Source organism: Martes martes, assembly GCF_963455335.1.
Source record: "Martes martes genome assembly, chromosome: 15".
Lineage (NCBI taxonomy): Eukaryota > Metazoa > Chordata > Mammalia > Carnivora > Mustelidae > Martes > Martes martes.
Genome location: NC_137903.1, coordinates 63,531,736 through 63,549,071, shown reverse-complemented (window position 1 = coordinate 63,549,071; position 17,336 = coordinate 63,531,736). Strand labels below are relative to the sequence as shown.

Genomic DNA, 17,336 nt, shown 5'->3' with positions numbered 1-17,336 from the left:
GTACATCTGGGGACGTATAAGCTTCATGCAGTCCTTCGATGGAGAGCAGCCGGGGCCTCAGCCATGTCCTGCTGCGTGTCACAGTGACGGCTTCCAGGGAGCAAGTTGCTGGTGCTAGGATGTGGCCTGCCTACATCCCCAAGGTCACCTGCTTTGGTGGGACCACAGGCCACCAGAGGACTCCCTTTGTGTCATGTGTTTTGGGCTTACATGAAAATCTGCTTTTCATGCTGGTCTTCCTCAAGAATCATTTTGTAAAGTGGAAAGGTGGGATCGAAGGTAGAGGGATACTTGGGATTTTTCAAGGGAGTCCCTGAAAGATTTGAACACCTCTGTTCCACCAAAGGTCGGCTCCAACTCTTAACTCTTGCCAACTGTGGGATCCCGAGTGAAATCGTGACTGCTTATTACCAAGCGCTTAGAAAAATAACTCTCCCAATGAGGAAAAAGCTGTTAGAAACGAGATAATTTCAGACCTAAAGCCTATTTTTCCTGGCAGGACCATCAGTAATTATCTTTTAGCTACAGGTGTATCACTATGTAAAACCAGGCACCCGGAGTGCTGGGATCGAGCCCTGTGTCAGGCTCCCTGCTCAGTGGGGAATCTGGTTCTCCCTCTCCCTCTGCTTGTGCTCGCTCAAATAAATAAAATCTTTAAAAGAAAGAAAGAAAAAAGCTTTTCATGCCAGACCTCCCTTCAGCCTGCCAACCCCCGGACTTTTAATTCAGTTTAAAACCACATATATCGTATTTCTTTCCTCTGTCTTCAGAAGACATTTATATTGCCGTCCCATGAACAGACACTTCTTCGATTCAAGGATATTACATACACATACATACACACACACACACACACACACACACCCCAAACTGAATGGAGAATAAAGTGTAACTCATAGTTTGAAGTGTGACCTTTCACAATGCTAGCAGGTAAATAATAAATAAAACCACGATAGCCTATTGTCTTTATTATCAAAGTTTATTGTTGGGGTCAATTTCTACCTACTGGGGAGTACAACTACGTCTCAATATGTGCTATAGTAGTTCTAGGGTAATAGCCGTTCTGCAAAATAGTTGTACTGGGACTCTGTTAAGCATAGATCATAATTAAGTCAGTGGAAGAATGAGCCCAGAAAAACCCTGACAGTAGAGCCATTACTCTAGGAAAGTTCCAGTGCTATGCAACCTGTAAGGCATCATCTATCAGCTGATGATGAGACTCAAGAAGGTGTTGGTGGAATGAAATAGGAGTCAAACCCATTTTCTGCTCTTCTCTGTAAGAAAACTATGGCTCCAAAGCAGGAACCCGAAATTAGGTCTTATAAAATCATTTAAGCTCCCGAAACAAGTAAAACAGAACATAAAGAGGAAGGGCCAGGAACCAGGACAGTGGAGGATAAATTAAGTCGAAGTGGAGGGGATGGAAACTTCTGGAATGATAAGTAGCTGGATCTGGATGCCATTGAAGATAACAAGGAATTCAGTACAGGTGAAAGCAAATGGGGAAACAATTCAAATACCGAAAGTTATTCAGTTACCAGAAACTAAGTGAAATATTCCCCCGTGGCCTTGGAAGAAAACTGGTTTTAAAAATACGAGAAAGGTGAATCACTAATAGGAAAATGAGTACCTGAGTAGAAATAGGTGTTTCAAGATGCCCAGAACAGGGTAATAGATAAATGAGCTGAGTCTACAGGGAGGAAAAGTGGTTATGGTAGCCTGTTATTCAGAGCTGACATTGGAATGACATTGCTAGCAATGGCTTTGTCTATAAGGTCCTGGCATGTTTTCTGTAGCACAGAGAGCTTGGAAGGAATGTTTTCATAACAACTTACGTGGGAATGCAAATTACTGTAATGTAAAAATTCAAAGACCTCCCATCTATTCCTGCCGGGTAGAAGGAGATTAGAAGTCTTGAAACAGCTGTGGCTAAAGGCCCATGTCCTCTCATACCCCCGTGATAAAAATATTAAAGAAATCAACAAAACGAGTATCAGATGAGTCAAGGAGCCTTGTACCATGTAGACAGCAGATAATTTACGGAGACTTCGTCTTCAGGCAGCCAAGAAACAGAAGAGCTTGTGTACCAAGTGCTGCCCTATCATTAAGTGTAACGACACACCGGGGCCATTAAAGAAGATCCTAAAAAATTCTAGCTGCCAACCAGATTGGGAAGATAAATAAAACAGCACAGTTTTTTCTAACCTGTATCTTCCTGAAACCTAGTTTATCTGTAGAAAAGCCATCTGCTGGCACCAGGCCAGCGTATCTGAATGTTGTTATCATTAGTATCTCCTTTTTCCAAAAGAGAAAATCTGTGAGTGGCAGGTATACATAAAGGACTCATTTCCACAAAACCTTCTCTGCAGTCTTGACCTGTGCAGATACAGGTTCTACTCTTGGAAGCATTTTTAAAGGCAAAAGAAAACACTGACTTGAGGTTTGCTCCACAGAAAGGACAGACACCAGCAGAGTTGGGCCCATCTGAGTCTCTCGGTGGTATTGAATAAATGGTCTCTTCTCCAGGAAATACCTTTGTTCCTTCATATTTACAGGTTTGTTTTTGTTTTTTTGATGGACACATGGATTAGTCTCTTTAAAAAAAAAAAAAAAAAGGGACAGAAGCCATTTTTTTCCCTAATCATTGTCTCTGCTGAAATCAAGGGTCCCAGACACCTTTTCTGACACTTTGTGGATGGGGAGTGGGGCTGGGCTATGTCACGGGATGGGGTACACAGGCTGCTGTCCAGAGCCCTGTGGCCTTTTGCTGTGCCCTGTGCATCCACACTGAGGAATCTTCTCGAGGATTCTCCTCCTCACCTGTTTCAAATAGTTCCATTTGCTGGAAAACAGAGAGAACCTCGGTGTGAATTAACCCTTGGATTTTAGAAATCGTACACATTTTAACAAACATAATTATTCCATGAGTCAGATTTCCAAACAGATGAGGAGAGGGCAATTTTATGCCCATCTGTCCCCTCCTAAATCTCCTGTTTCCTGACAATCCCTAACTACTTCCATCATGTCTTCCCGTTCAGCAGAGGGCAGACACTGTACAGAGAGCTGGCGGTCAGGCTGGGCAAGAAATCACGAGTGATACCAGATGTACACGCCTACCCTCCCAGCTGCAGCCTAGCCCTGTCTCCTCCCTTTCCTCTTCTGGTAGCAAGAGCTTAGGAAATTTAAAAAATGCACAAAAGGGGGAAAAAAGGTAAGATGAGAAAAGAATGAAAAACTCACTATAACCCAAAGTTTGATTTGTATAGTGATTAGTAGAAAAGGGAGGCAAAGTTCGTGGAGGGGAAGGGGAGGGGACACGACGGGGGAGAAAGCAGTTTCAGAGATTCGGATGTAACAGTAAGAACCCCTCCTGGGCTCCATGGTCACCGAGGGCCTCAGAACCGCCCTGGAGTCCAGCAGCAGGAGTACACTGGGGTTTGGGGGCAGAGACGGAGACGGAAGTCTCTCCTGGAGTTAATACAGCAAGGAGCGGGAGGAAAGACTTGTCAGCATTTGCTTCGAGAAAAAAGCAAGGAGGATGGAACCATGCAGTTACGCTACAGAAGGACAAAGAACGTCAAAATAGTTTAGGTCCTCTGTGAAAGGAGGAATGATCTTTCATGTTGAACACTGTGTCTCTGGAAACAAATGAACTGACCATTAGGCAAACGACAGCAGGACGGTAAAATAAATCTGTACCTGGTGGGCTGTTCTCTCATCTCGAGCTGTGCATGTGGGGGTGGGGTGGGGGGTGGAGGCCCCCCCTCCACTTGTTCACTTCGGTGAACAGTCACCGGTGTCGTCTGTCAGTCCCCACTCCCCACTTCCTCTTAAAGCTGCTCCCCTTCTATATTCAACTCTGAAAATTCCAGGCCTATTGTCCTAGTCCTTGGACTTTATTCACTGTAGTCCTAGATATGTGCCCTGCTTTCTTTTTTTGGTGCAAAGATTCAATTTAGAAATCTCTCCCTTCAGACGTCAGTGGACTACAAGAAATTACTGCAACTGCTCCCTCCATCCCCGTGAAGGTCACTAGGAGACTAAGATGACGTTTGAAAACACCCCTGAATTCCTAGGGAAAAGCAAGCCTAAGCTACCGTTCTCACGCCCCAGTGGGCTTCCGCGGAGCACTCCAGGACGGAGAGCCGAGGCCCACAGTGCGGTGCTCTCCCCCACGACGGCCCTACAGGCCCCAGAAAGGGAGCACAGTCGCTCCAAGGGCATCAGATAACATGACCTGGCCCTAAATGCTCCACGTGATTTATAAGGGAAGAAGAAAGTTGGCTTCAGGACAAAACTTTTCGTTTAAATGAGCAATGTCAGACTATATCCTTTCGGGCCCAAATAATTTGAGCACGACAGCGCTCAGAGGAAATGTTCTGGTAGCTGACTCTGTTCATTTTAGGTACCGTACAAGCGCTCCCCGGTCCAACACCCACAGATACGCCAGGCAACCGCAGGCTGATGTCAGGGAGAAGCCGATGGCCGGGTGTCGGTAGTGCCCTTACCCCAGGCTCCAGAGCTCTCAGAACAGGAGACAGTAGCGGCAAGAGGAGGGGTGTCTGGGGAACCCGAACAGGGCTGTCACTGGAGGCGCCAAGTGCGTCCTTGGGGCCCCCCGTTACCTGGGCTCTCCCCTCAGGTCAGTTGCCCTCCGCCGTGGCCTCCGCCTCGCATTCCTTGGGCGCCTCCCCGCCTCCTGGAAGCTCACTCTCGATCTCCCACAGGACGTCATCTTCGTCTTCCAAGTTGCTGGAGATGTGGCACTTCCTGAAGCCCTGGACGATGGACTCGCTGGAGATGCTGTTCCAGGCGACCATGACCCACTCCAGGAAGAGGCCCAGGGGCGGCTTCTTGGCGTTCCCCGTGGGGCTGAGCGCCAGGTTGCCGGCCAGCAGCCAGTTGGAGTACTGGGCCCGGACGCTGTCGTTGAGCGGCTTGTAGACCACCACGTCCAGCACCTGCAGCTGCGAGGTCAGGCCGCCGGGGATGATGACCATGTCGGTGTTCATGCTCTCCATGGAGCTCTTGACCGAGTCGGTGGCGTGGCCGCGGAAGCCGTTGAGGATGAGCATCCCGCGCTGCTTGGGCGCCGCGCCCGTCCGCCGCCGCCACACCACCTCCAGCCAGTCCTGCATCAGGTCCTCCGTCATCCACCCGTAGCGGTGGCAGCGGATTTCCATCCCGCTCGGGAACTTGCCGGGCGGGATGTACGTACCCCGCAGGATGATGTAGGGCGGCAGCTTCCGCCCGTCCGCCAAGACCCCCAGCATGGCCGTGATCTTCAGCTTCTCCCTGCCGGGCGTCTTGACCAACACCGGCTTCTCGCCCTGGTTGTCCACGGTGACGCGCGACGGCACCTCGAGGCAGATGGGCGTCTCGTCGGCGTTGCCCATCTGGGCCACCTGGTAGTCATGCGCCCTGCGCAGCGCCAGCACGCTCCGCTGGTAGGTGACGAGCTTCTCGGTCAGGTCCTCGGGCAGCTGCTGCGGCACCGGCACCTTGTGCCGCAGGGACAGGTCGTACCGCCGCATCATGCGCCGGCACCAGCCCAGGCTGGCCTTGAAGCCCTTCTCCGGAATGTTCATCTCCTGCGCGATCTCCAGAGCCTTCAGCTGCATCGCCTCGCGGGTGATGGGGTCGCCCTTGGCCTGCATGTACCTGACGTACTCGGCCACTCGCTGGTCCACCAGGGCGAAGCGGCCGTTCTTGGGGCCGCGGAAGGCGCGGCGCATGGCGTGCGCGTTCTGCAGCTGCGGCTTCACCTTGCGCCAGTCGCGGACGTTCTTCTCCAGCACCCCGAACTGCTTGGCGGCCTGGCAGTTGTTGGTGCTCTCGGCGAACTCCACCACCATGAGCTTGAAGCCCGCGTCGTAGCTGCGCCGCATGCCCCGGCTGAACTGGAACTTGCCGGCGAGGTCGTCCGCGGAGAGCTCGCAGCCCGGGAAGCCCATGGCCATGTAGAAGGGGTAGCCCTCGCTCCACTCGGGCAGCTCCGTGAGGTCGCGGGGCAGCCGCAGGCCCAGCCCGTCCAGGGGCTGGGGCTGGGGAAACTGCGTGGCGGCGCTCATGGGACCCGCCCAGTCCGCGGCCTTGACGTCCGACTCTTCGGTTTCTGCGGACAAACGGGGAGGGGCGGAGAGCACAGAACTTAGCGGGACCTCCGGCCTATCCCCCGCGTGGGGCCGATGCCCGGAAGGTCTTAGCCTGAGGGTCACCCGAGCAGTAACTCTAATAACAGACAGCATCCCTAAGTCCTTCCTCATCTGCCAATTCCCGTACGACCAGAAGCGAGTACATCCAGGTCGGTGGGCTCGAAAGGGCCAGAGCCGGGAACTAAACACAGGTACCCAACGTGGATCATGCCATTAACTGTTTTGTGGGCCATGTTTGGATCCAAATACTTTTTTGTAGCTGAAAAACCAAATATAACCCACACTACCATATAATAGTACAGAATTTAGATACATCATGGCCCGAATCACATCCCTTAAACCAAGAAAACCTACAGCAAAACCATACTTAGCACAGTTAAGCCTCTACGGCAGAAAACTAGTTCCTTTCCACCAACGTCAGAACTGGGTTTCACTGTATGTGTCTATTTAGAAGGTGGTCACAGAAACCAAATAGTGCTTGGAAAAATTATCCTTTCTCACCAAAACTCAGATGCCATCTGTTGCAAGACACACCATTTAAAAAGGGGGGAAAATGCCATTAATTCTAAGAGGCGTTCTCATTTCAGAGATATTAACAAAGTGGGGGCAGAGGAATGTCTTAGAATCAATGAAATATGGCATTTTAGACTCTTGGCTAGAGAGAGAAGGTGAGTAAAACCACTGGCTGCTCGAAACCTGTCTTTACCAACTACTAGTCTCCTAACTACGGCGCCTGACCAAGGACCGTGAGCTTCTCAGACACACTTGCTCACATACGTACTGTATCTGCCCCTGCTTTTCCTACCCAAGGTGGAATGGACCAGAAACCAGGGGAGGTTAACGCTGGCCACATGCCTTGTGCCATTATCTTCCTTGGTCTTCAGAGGTACGTGCTGCACTGCCGAGGGGGCCTCCTTCACCCAGGACGTGCGCTGGACCACACGCCAGAAGTTTCAGGGTGCTTCCTGCACACTGCACACTGACATTGTTACCCAGTGCACAGAGGAAGAAACGGAGGCTCAGAGAGGTGAACGAAGTGGCCTAAGGTCATGCAGCGCTGGCAAGAAGATTCTGAAACCCCAAAACCCATCATCTTCCTGCCTCACAACCCTGCCTTACTCTCAAACGCCCACACCACGTATATGGAAACAAACTCCAGCTTCACCATGCTCCCACTGGACAGACGCTGGAGTGGTTTAGCTGTACCTGCCAAAGGTCCTCCTTGGAGCTGCCACTCGTCAGAATTCTGAGACTCCTCGTCCCCTTCCAACCGAGTGATCATGTCTGGCTTAGGGAATGGGAATTCTGTTTGCAGGAAATAAAACAGGCAACAGCCGTGTGTTACTGTCTCACAGCACTGCCGAAACAAGTATTTTATAATACTTGAGGAATATCCTCCCGTGCACAAGCCATTCTCGATGTGGAAATATACAAAAGATGGGGAAAGGGGCTCAGGGGTACTTAAAGAAAAAATATGATAGGAAGTAAGTCTGTCCAAGGGAACTGACGGATCTCTGCTAGCGAGGGCTGGTCCTAGCAACAACAACAAAATGAACTGCGTGGAGTGGGGAAGTGGGCGGACGAACATTCTGGAACATATATGCACAAACTAGGAAATGCCCCCAGCTGGCTTCATTCTAATTACATGGCTTATGAATGCTGGAGGAGGGGAAGGATTCTTTGGGGGTATGTTCCCAAGTGGCTGAGGCCTGACAGGGCAATAAGGAGACCTGCCTTCCCTCCTAAGGAATCTATGAAACATCGGCCCAGACCTGTGCTGACATTTCTGAGATCTTGTCTTTTTTTTTTAAGATTTAGTTATTTATTTGAGAGAGAGCGCGCATGTGCATGTGGTACATAGGGGCAGAGGGGCAGGGAGAGAAAGAGACAGAGAGAGAGAGAGAGAGAAAGTTCTAAAGAGGTACCACGCTGGGCACAGAGCCTGATGCGGGGCTCTGATCTCACGACCCTGAGATCATGCCCTGAGCTGAAATCAAGAGTTGGATGCTTAACCGACCGAGCTGCCCAGAGGCCCTAGGTTATGACTTTTTTTATGTGAATGCCTGGGCTGAATAAGGAGAGTTTGGAGAGCTGGCACAAGTTGCTGGGTAGAAGGACACAATATTTATATCCTGCCTACATCAAAAACAGGAAATTAAATGGGCAGAGGCACTGAGGAGACAGAGTCCACGTTCAGGAGAAAGGGATGTCGGACACACCAGAGAAGAGACATGGGAACAACTTTCTGAGCTCCGAGCTTCCGGGAGACAAAGGAAAACAAAGCTTTACCCAGGGACAGGACAGTTTCATAATTCATCCTCATGACTTCCCGGTAGAGGGCCTTCTGTTGCTCGGTCAAAACTTCCCACTCCTCATCGGAAAAATATATGGCCACCTCATCGAATAGGGCGGGCACCTGAAACAGGGAACAGGCCTTTCTCAACGACTAATAGGCACATGCAGATACAGACTCACATACCTTCATTTCACAGGGGAGGGGCCGTGACCTGGGGGACATGCTCTGTCCACACTTGCTAGGCTACTAGAGGCAAAACAAGCACACGGCCCAGGTCTCACGGGCCCTGCTGAGTGTCTACTACTGCCTCGGTCCACAGATCAGGAGAGCAGCACCTTGAGAAGAAAAGCTCCCCAGCACTGATCACCAGATCACCAGGCTGGGACACACACGGCAGGGACGGATGATCCCAGCTCAGCCCCCGTTGCAGGCCCAGGGGCAACTGCCCCCAAACAACTTGAGTCAACCCCCCACCAATACAACAGGCCCAGCCAGCCCCTGTCTTCCCTGGAGTCGGCAGATCCCTGGCCCAGGGTTGGGATGTGGGGGGTGCTCCTGGGCCCTGCTCTCCTTTCCAGGGGCACCAGCCCTAGCGTTTGACTCAGAACCCAAAGCCCAGGGAGGAGCCACTGAGCGAGAAGGCCTCATTTGGCCTTTTCTAATCTCCAAGAGCATGAGTAGGAGGCAAGAAGAGCTAATTAGAGCTTAAATTTATGTAATGAGATACTGGAGCAAACTGGTTTGCTTTCATGCCTAGACCTTCGGCAGAAAGCCCTAAGGACAGAGAAGGCCGCTCTACTCCTCTCCCCACTGCCCCGCCCCAGCAGTGGGAATGGGCACTGGCCCCCAGAGGCAGCCGTGCCCCCCAACCCAGCGTCCTCTCGTCCACTCAGCTGTGTGCTCTTCTTTTTACCGGTCTGTTCCTTTCAGCCACTCAAAGTCCTACTCTGAAGTTCATCATGTTCAGCGGTAAAGAAATCACTGGGTTTCAGGCTGGTTCCTTTGTACTGTGGCTTTCAAAGCTATTCCCCAAGGCTGAGACCAGAGCCTGAGTGATTATGAGACCGTTTTTCATCAGCTTAGAAAATTAGTGTCTGCACAGCCCATAGCTTCTTCGGGTGTCCAGCCCTCAGTCATTTGGACACTGGCATATCTCCTTACTCCCAAAGTCCACGTCTTCCCTTCCCACTCCCAGGGCACCCTCTACGTAGGGAGCACTTCCTAGGACAGGTCCTGTAAGTACTTCCTCTGTTTTCTCCAATAAACCCATTTAATCCGGGAGGAAATGGGCTCAGAGAGGCCCTGTTGCCGGTCACAGTCACACAGCCAATGAACGGCAGCACTGAGGTTTGGACCTAGCACTCTCTGGGTTCCAGGCTCCAGACTCTACAAAGCCAAGTGGCCTCCCCGGTGCCCAGCCCTCCACTCTGCCCCACCTCCGCACACAGCGGGACTCAATGCCTGCAGGTCCCAAGCAAACCACACCCTGACCCTTCAGGTCCCCGCACGTGGCTCTCCCCCTGGCTCAGAGGTCTTCCCCGTTCTTGGCCTGGCTAACACCCAAGCCCGCCCTGACCGGGGCTGTGTGCCCACCCACGCGTTCCCGTGGCGCTCTGAACGCAACACCGGGGTGGCCCTCATCACAACGCAGTGTTCTCCCGGTTCCTGTGTCCACTTCTCCCACTGGAACACAAGCTCTCTCAGCGCAAACCTGTGCCCAACCCATTTCCCGACGCTTAGGACACTTCTCGTAGATCGCGATCACTTAACAATGTGTTTCTGATTTAAGCAAACAATATCCGATTTTCCCTTCTCTTGTTCCACTTAGAATGGCTTCAAAGAATCATGAAATGTTGTCTGTCACAAAACCAAGCCTCCTCTTTGAAGTGCGCGTGAAATACTAGAAGGGAAAAGGGCTTGGATCTCTAGGTCTTCCTCGGGCTTCGTGGGTCTGGAAAGCCAGGCAGCCGGGAATTTTCCACCCCGCCCCTTCCCATTTCCCAGGCTTTTGAACAACTCTCTCTTTGGCCTTTTCTCTCCCGAGGAAATTCCAGATCTAGGCCATACCTATTTATAGTCCTTTTCCCTGTGCTGATGAAATGGGACACAGGACGGGCGAAGCCTGTCATTTCAGAGGGTCTAGCGATACTCACAAAGGTGACCGGTCCCCGGCCTGGTAAGAACATCAGGAGCCCTGAAGCCCCGAGAAGGCGGCTAGAGGCTGGCTGGGGCCAGATTCACGTCCTCGTATTTAAGACTGATGCCCAGAGGCTCTTCGAACAAGCCCACATTATGCTCCAGAGACACACAGTACCGTGGCTGAGACATTCCCTTCACAGCGAGCCTCTGTGAGAACGGAGCAAGCCTGCAGCCAGGCCCCGCGGCGCAGCCTCCCTTCTCTCCAGAGGCTTTTCACCGGCCTAAGCACAGCAGAAGGTAAACAGGGCCGGCCCTGGGCAACACTCAGAAGCCAGGCAGCCTGTGTCCAACACCCGGACACCCTTTCCTGGCCTCCCAGGTAGGGACCCTCAATCCCTGTCCCCTTCCCTCTCCTCAGAACAGCAGGACACCTCAGACACGTTCTTTCCTTCGGCCGTGTGCGGCCCTGCTCCGCCGACAAGCTGGCGTCCAGTGCCCCTCCAGGGGCGACCGACAGGCAGCACGGAGACGCCACAGAGCCTCGCTGAGGACGCGGCAGAACCACCCAGCGAAGGTGGCAGGGAGCTCAGCGCCAAGGGCTGGGACCGGTGCACGGGGAGAGGGTCCGCTGGACGCCGGGCACCAGGCAGGGCAGTCCCTCCTACACGTTTAAATATCTTACGGAATCCTTTACATAACATAAAGAAATGGGACCCGCTACCGTACCTTTATGGTGAGGAAACAGCTGCTCCGCACCTGGCCGCAGGCACCAGGACAGAGTCTGATCCCAAAGCCCAGGCTTTCTCAGCAGGCCACTGAGCGGCGGGAGCTGCTCCCGACTCTGCCCACAAGCTTTCCTCGTGGGGGCTCCTGCCGGGGGCCTCCTCATGTCTGGAGTGCAGGCCCCCTCCCTTCCCTTGGCCAGTGCTACTCATGAGTAAAACTCAATTCAAGAAAGATTTTTTCCGAGCTCGTGACTGGCCTCTCTCCACCAGCCCCCACCTAGGAGCACCGGTGTTAGCTACCTCATGGGAACTGGCCGGCCGGCTGGCTGGCTAGCCAGCCTGAGCCCCAGCCCCTTCCTCAAAGTATTTTTTTGAAGTGGTTGAATTGCAGAGATGGGTATGTGGAGGGATGGAGGGTGGTGGGAATGGGGAGAAGGTGAGGAAGGTTCACTGGCTGGTACCTCTTATCTCTGCAGAGAAGCCACTGATGGCCACTCAGCCTTATAAAGCACGGTTTGGTTTCTTAAAAAAAAAAAAAAAAAAAGATTTTTTCCTTTTCTCTCCTTGAAACTCTATTTCTACTCCAAGTCTCCTATGGAATGTTATCCTAATACACAGCACAGGTCTTACGTCAAAAAGGCTTTGATTGATCGCCCTAACCCCACTCCCTACAACCAAACTACCTAACTAAGGAAGATTCATTTCCTTTCTTTCCCTAGTTTAATACCCTAAAGCAGGGTTGTCAACCTCGGCACTGATGGATGACGGGGGGGCTGTCCTGCACACTGTAGGTGTTCAGCAGTGTCCCTGGTCTCTCCCTAGGAGCTGACCCAAGTCATGAGAGCCCAAAATGTCTTCAGATATTGCCAGATGTCCCCAGTAGGGGACAGGCCTGGGAGTCAAGCTACCCACCACTCAAGAAGGCACACTTGCCTTCTGCCGAGAGCCTCTTGAGTTCTCCAGCCTGAATGAGGCCCCACTCCACGCTACCTAGATGTTCTGGGTTGGCCAATTCAGCCTTAAAGCCCAAGGATTCTCTTGCCTTGAGGTCTCACTCCAGGCTAGATGGGACTGACTCCTGTCCTCCAAGGTCTCCCCGGCCATGGGGGAGCAGAACCAGGGAGGAGGCTGGGACGGGCAGAGAACAACACAAAAAGACAAGGGCAGTGCAGCCTAGACAGCCTGACTATGAGCCCAGAGCCTGGTGGTGTATTGTTTTTCTTTCCTTTTCTTTTCTTTTTTGATTGAGGTATAACGTACACACAACAAAATGCACTACTTTTAAGGGTCCAGCTCAATAGGTATTTTTAAGACCAAATATCAGTGCACATGCGTATCCTTGAGGCAGAGTAGATAACCTCTCTGCTCCCTAGTTCCCTTGTGTGGGAGGGGAGCCAGAGTGGACATTTGGGAGGACCAGGATTCTAGGAATACAGATCTCTTATTGGAAACAAAGAATACAGTGGCTACTGATAACGATGACATATAAAACTAAGCAGAGAAAAGGAATGTCAATTTGTTGCATGTTTAAGATTTTCACCGTTTGTGCCCAAACGGCATGATGTCCAGTATGTACTGTGAATAACTATACACAAGCATAACAATAAACACCAATTACATTACAGCTACATTTCCCCCCTGAAATGTCCGGAAGCTCCCATGGCACAAGGCCACAGAAGCCCCGCTCACTTCTCAGGGTAAGGCTTCTAGAGAGCTCTGGGCCACAACTGAGACCTGCCACAGGCGGGCCGGCTGGGGTTAGGATGGACTGTGTTGCATTCACATTTTTCTAAATTCACTCTAATTCTACCACACTCTTCTGGAAACGCAGCTCCCCCGTGCATGCTGTCACAAGCGGTGGTCACACAGAACCAACTGGTCTCACGTCCTGAAGCTCTCTGCGTGTCAGCTCAACGTCCCAAGTCTTGTTTCAAAGGGGTCCCTTCAACCAGCAGCAGACCCTCTCCTTCCCAAACTCAGTCAGGTTCCTTGAGCCCTCTTCTCCGCCAGGCCATGTGGGCTCCCCTCCTGTCCTTGGCCTGCCCAGCCTGGCCTTTAGCAAGAATCCCGTTAAGTCAGTTTAGCAAGAATCCCCCTATTCTTGGTATCTCTGCTGAGTAACTTTCCATCCACTGACCCCTCCGCTCTGGCTCCTTGGCTAGAAATCCCTGCTGGTCTCACTGTACTTGGTGTTGAGCCCCAGCTCTCTTTCCTACCGCAACAGTCTTGACAGGTATCGCAACAGTCCTGAACAGTCTTCCTTACCATCTTCACAAGCGTCAGAATAATTTTTTTCTTTAACAGAGATTAGCAAGCCCTACGGTTTGGTAGCTGGTGTTTGCAACATGCCTGGCCCTGAGCACGATGTAGGGGACTCAGGGGGAACAGCAGAGAGATAAGCTCTCTGCGTCTTGGATTTCCAATCCGAACGATGATAAGAGACCATTCCTATAACCGGCTCTTCCATTCCCCACAGTGCCTTTTAAAGCCACAGGACTGTTTTCTCAGGAATGCAAACATACCGGGCTGGGCTGGGCTATTTTTACTTCCTATGTCTGCCTCAGGAGGAGACGTAAAACAAGCCCGGCTCCCAGGCCTGCTGCTCTCCCCCCAGCTGTGTGGACTCCACACCTTCCTACTTACCCATCCACCCTCGGAGCAGATCCGGACTTTCTGCATATCTGTGGGGCCATCCTCCAGTTCCCGGCTCTGAATCTCTTCTTCCTCTTCTTCCTCTTTTAGGGTCAGATTGAGAGTGTAGGCTGTGGACTCCATCTCTGCAAGCAAGATTCAGTTGAGAAAAATCAAGGCGCTGGTGTGAACTCTTCAGAGCCCAGGACGGGGGTGGCTTAGTGTGCACCAACCTCTTAGCCCTGAGCACTGTTCAGGCTGGAGTGAGGGAAGGAACGGAGTCAGGCCTGGGGAGGAAGGGATTTAGGAAAAGCACCAGGAAGCTGGAAGGTGACATATTTAATTATGATAAGAGGGGCTGCAGGCAGATAGCACACCTGACTGCCTTCAAATATTTAAGAAAGCTACCTGTGGAAGAGACCAGACTGGTTCTGTAGAGACCCAGGGGCAGAACAGGCCGGTGGGTAAACATTCCTGGAAGAGGTTTTTAAAGAGCGCTGTGAACAACAGAACTTTCTCACAGCCGGCGCCGCTCAGACATGAAATCGGTGGCAGGAAAGGGGTGCTGGCTTCCCACCCACCAAGGTGTCTGGATAGGTAGGACACTTGCTCAACGGCGGTGTGTCTACAGGCCAGATCAGCATCAGGAGGGTCGGTGGGCCCAGGATACCCATCACCTGGGCTTTCCAAAGTCAAAGATTCTGCCCGTGGGCTGGTGCAGAAAACAGAGTCATTCTGCCCGAGACTCAGTGACACATAGTGAGGTGTGTGCCTGGACACCCAAGAAGGTGCAGCTTATCTGCTACCCCCCCCACCCCGCCCCAGGGAAATGCCTCTGGGCCAGAAGAGCAGGCCAGTACAAAGGGCCGCGCTCCTGCCCTCTAGGGGCGCGGGCAATTCCTAGGTGTGAGTGAGTGTGCATCCTGGGGGCCGTATCCAACCGGGCTTCCAAGGAAAAGAGGCCTCCAGAGTTCAAAGTGTGCTTTTTCGAGATTTCCAAAAAGGACGGGCGAACGCGACGGGTCTGGGGCAAGCGGACCGGGCTTCAGGTCCCCGGAGCTGGGGCCCGAACTTGGCCGCGGCCTCCCCGCTCCTGGGCAAGAGGTGGGGGCAGAGGTGACACCGCCCCGCAGCGACGGTGTCCCCCCGCCAGGCGCCCGCGGCCGGGGCCGCCGCCCACCCGCCCACGGCCCCCGCGCCCCGCCCGCGGCCGCCGCGCCCCCGGGCGCGCTCGGATTTCTCCAGCCATCTTGTCCCATTTCCCTTTCTCCCGGGTCCCGCGCCGGGAGCGCCCCCGCCGCCCCCGCCTCCCCCCGCGGCCCAGCCCTCCTCCCCGCCGGGGCCCCCTCCCCGCCCTGGCGCACCTGCCGGGCGGCGGGAGCCGGCACCGCCTGCCACCCGGGCGGGCCCTCAACAAAGACGGTGGCGGCCGCCGCCGCTGCAGCCTCGCGCCCCCACCCCCGCCGCCGCCGCCGAGCCGCCCCGGAGTCGCGGGAAGGGCCCCGCCACCCCGGGCCTCCCGCCCGCCCGCCCGCCGCCCGCCGCCCGCGCGCACTCACCGGGCGGCCGGGGCGCGGGGCCGCGGCCGCGGAGGGGGAGACGCCGAGGGCTCCGGCCCCGCTGTCACAGCGCCATCCCCGCCGCCTCTCCGGCTTCCCGTGCGAGCGGCCCCCTCGGGAGGGAGCGGGGAGGACACGTGGTGGGAGGAGGAGGGTCCGGCCGCGAGCTGAGGGTGTTGGGAGCGAGGGGAGGAGCGCGGCTGATGTCAGCGGCCGCGGCGGCGCGGGGGGACGGCGCCCGCGGCCGCTCCGGACCCTCCTCCCGGCGCAGCTTCCGGCCGCTCGGCGCGTCGCGGAGCTCCGGGCCGAGCGCCCGCGCCTCGTCGCTTCTCCCGCGGACCGGCCTGCGCCGCCGCGCCCGCCGCCCTCTCGGTTTCCGCCCCGGCCCCCACCCCGGGGGCCGTCGGCTTCCGCGCGCCGGGTGCGCCCTCGGCGCCAGGAGGCAGCGGGGCCCGGGTTTCTGCTCTCGCCGGGTGTGAGCCGGAGCGCGGCGCCCGCGGGGTCCGCCCCGGCTGCGGGAGCGCCCGAGGCGCCGGCGCCGAGCCTCACGGGGGGCCTCGGGAAGGGCGGGCCCGCGAGGGGTGGGGCGGCCAAGGAGGGCTCGGGGGTCTTCGGGGAAGCCCGGCGGGACGCGGGCCAGCGTGGGTGCAGAGCTGCGGGGGCGCCGGAAAGGAACTTGCTGAGGCGCCGCCGTCGGCCGCCCGCGTGGGGCCGTGCAGGAGGCCGCCGGGGGACGCTCTGCCGCGGAGCGCGCGAGGACCGCTCCGTGGACAGGAGCCCGCGAGCCCCGGAGCCCGTCCCGTTCCGGAAAAAGACTCGGGCTCTGGATTTTTGTTGGGAGGTCGTGAAAGAAAAAAAATATGTATTCCGGCACCTGCGGTAAAACGGAAAGGAGGGCTTTATTCAGAAATACGAAGTGGGCGTGGAGACGACCACGCGGGGGGAGAGACGGACTCGGCTCCGAAGCAGCGGAGACAGGCTGGGGACGCGGAGCCCGCCGGCGGCGCGGGGAGTCGGGGTGGACGTTCGCCCGGAGCGACGGTGCGAGGAGGGTGGTGGCCGACGGGCCGGGCGCTCGGACGTCCCGGCTGGGGGGGTCTGTGTAGACGGACTCCGCGCCACTCTCCGGCCGTGGGGGGCGGGGGCGTGTGCCGCGCGAGGCGGAGGCCTAGTGGACGAGACGGTTCAGGTGGGACCAAAATCTGGCCAAGGAGGGAGTTTTCTCAAACTTCGCAGACTGTGCCTGTGATCTAAGCAGCTGCTGGGAACATCTCTCTCCCGATTTTTGCGGCCATTTCTGTTGACTTACGCGTGAAGGTCACTTCTCTGCGCCGTGGAGCGGCTCCGGTGGAGCTGTGCGGGTCTTAATGCGTAACATGTAATACGAAAAACACGTTTTCGAGGTGGAATTGTGGCGGACACCCAAGACCGAGGCGGGTCTAACGGATGGACAAAGAACATGACTCAAGCATCAGGAGAGATGAGACTGTTAGCGCTTCTTGTTTGTTTTAATGAACAGTTATTTTTATTTGTGCATTTTTATTGCTTTTTACTTCAATTCAATTTACTTAACATATAGTGTATTATTAGTTTCAAGGGTAGAATCTGGTGGTTCATCAGTTGTATATAACACCCAGTGCTCATGACTTCGGGGGCCCTCAATGCCCATCCCCCAGTTACCCTGTTCCTGCCCCGCCCCTCCAGCAAAACTCAGCTTGTTTCCTAGAGTTAAGAGTCCCTTATGGTTTGCCTCCCTCTCATGACAGTGCTTTCTGTGTGTAAAGTTAGCATTTTCAGAGCAGGAGTGATTTCTTAGCTCAAGTTGATTGAC

General features: G+C 54.5%; 1 protein-coding gene across 3 annotated transcripts; it reads right to left on the bottom strand.

Moving 5' to 3' along the window:
• Positions 1-977: 977 nt before the first annotated feature.
• On the bottom strand, positions 978-15,642 carry POGK (pogo transposable element derived with KRAB domain). Of its 3 annotated transcripts, XM_080824216.1 has the most exons (6): positions 15,506-15,642; positions 13,959-14,092; positions 8,445-8,571; positions 7,362-7,460; positions 4,626-6,115; positions 2,574-2,842 (listed from the first exon to the last, which is right to left on the bottom strand). In XM_080824216.1, exons 2-5 carry the CDS (start codon positions 14,088-14,090, stop codon positions 4,644-4,646), a joined length of 1,830 nt encoding a protein of 609 aa, XP_080680342.1. In that variant the 5' UTR covers positions 14,091-14,092; positions 15,506-15,642; the 3' UTR covers positions 2,574-2,842; positions 4,626-4,643. The 3 variants fall into 3 exon arrangements, with proteins under 3 accessions (XP_080680341.1, XP_080680343.1, XP_080680342.1); XM_080824215.1 differs by having other exon boundaries at positions 978-6,115; XM_080824217.1 differs by lacking the exons at positions 7,362-7,460; positions 8,445-8,571; positions 15,506-15,642 and having other exon boundaries at positions 978-6,115; positions 13,959-13,971.
• Between the last annotated feature and the right edge of the window lie 1,694 nt (positions 15,643-17,336).

What these genes read in the sequence shown, in the direction of transcription:
- POGK (XM_080824215.1), bottom strand. Translation starts at nt 14,090, where the DNA reads ATGGAGTCCACAGCCTACACTCTCAATCTGACCCTAAAAGAGGAAGAA. An exon ending in TCTGCTCCGAGGGTGGATGG is followed by an intron (nt 8,572 to 13,958) that starts GTAAGTAGGAAG and finishes TCCCTGTTTCAG; the next exon opens with GTGCCCGCCCTATTCGATGA. An exon ending in TGAAACTGTCCTGTCCCTGG is followed by an intron (nt 7,461 to 8,444) that starts GTAAAGCTTTGT and finishes TCCTGCAAACAG; the next exon opens with AATTCCCATTCCCTAAGCCA.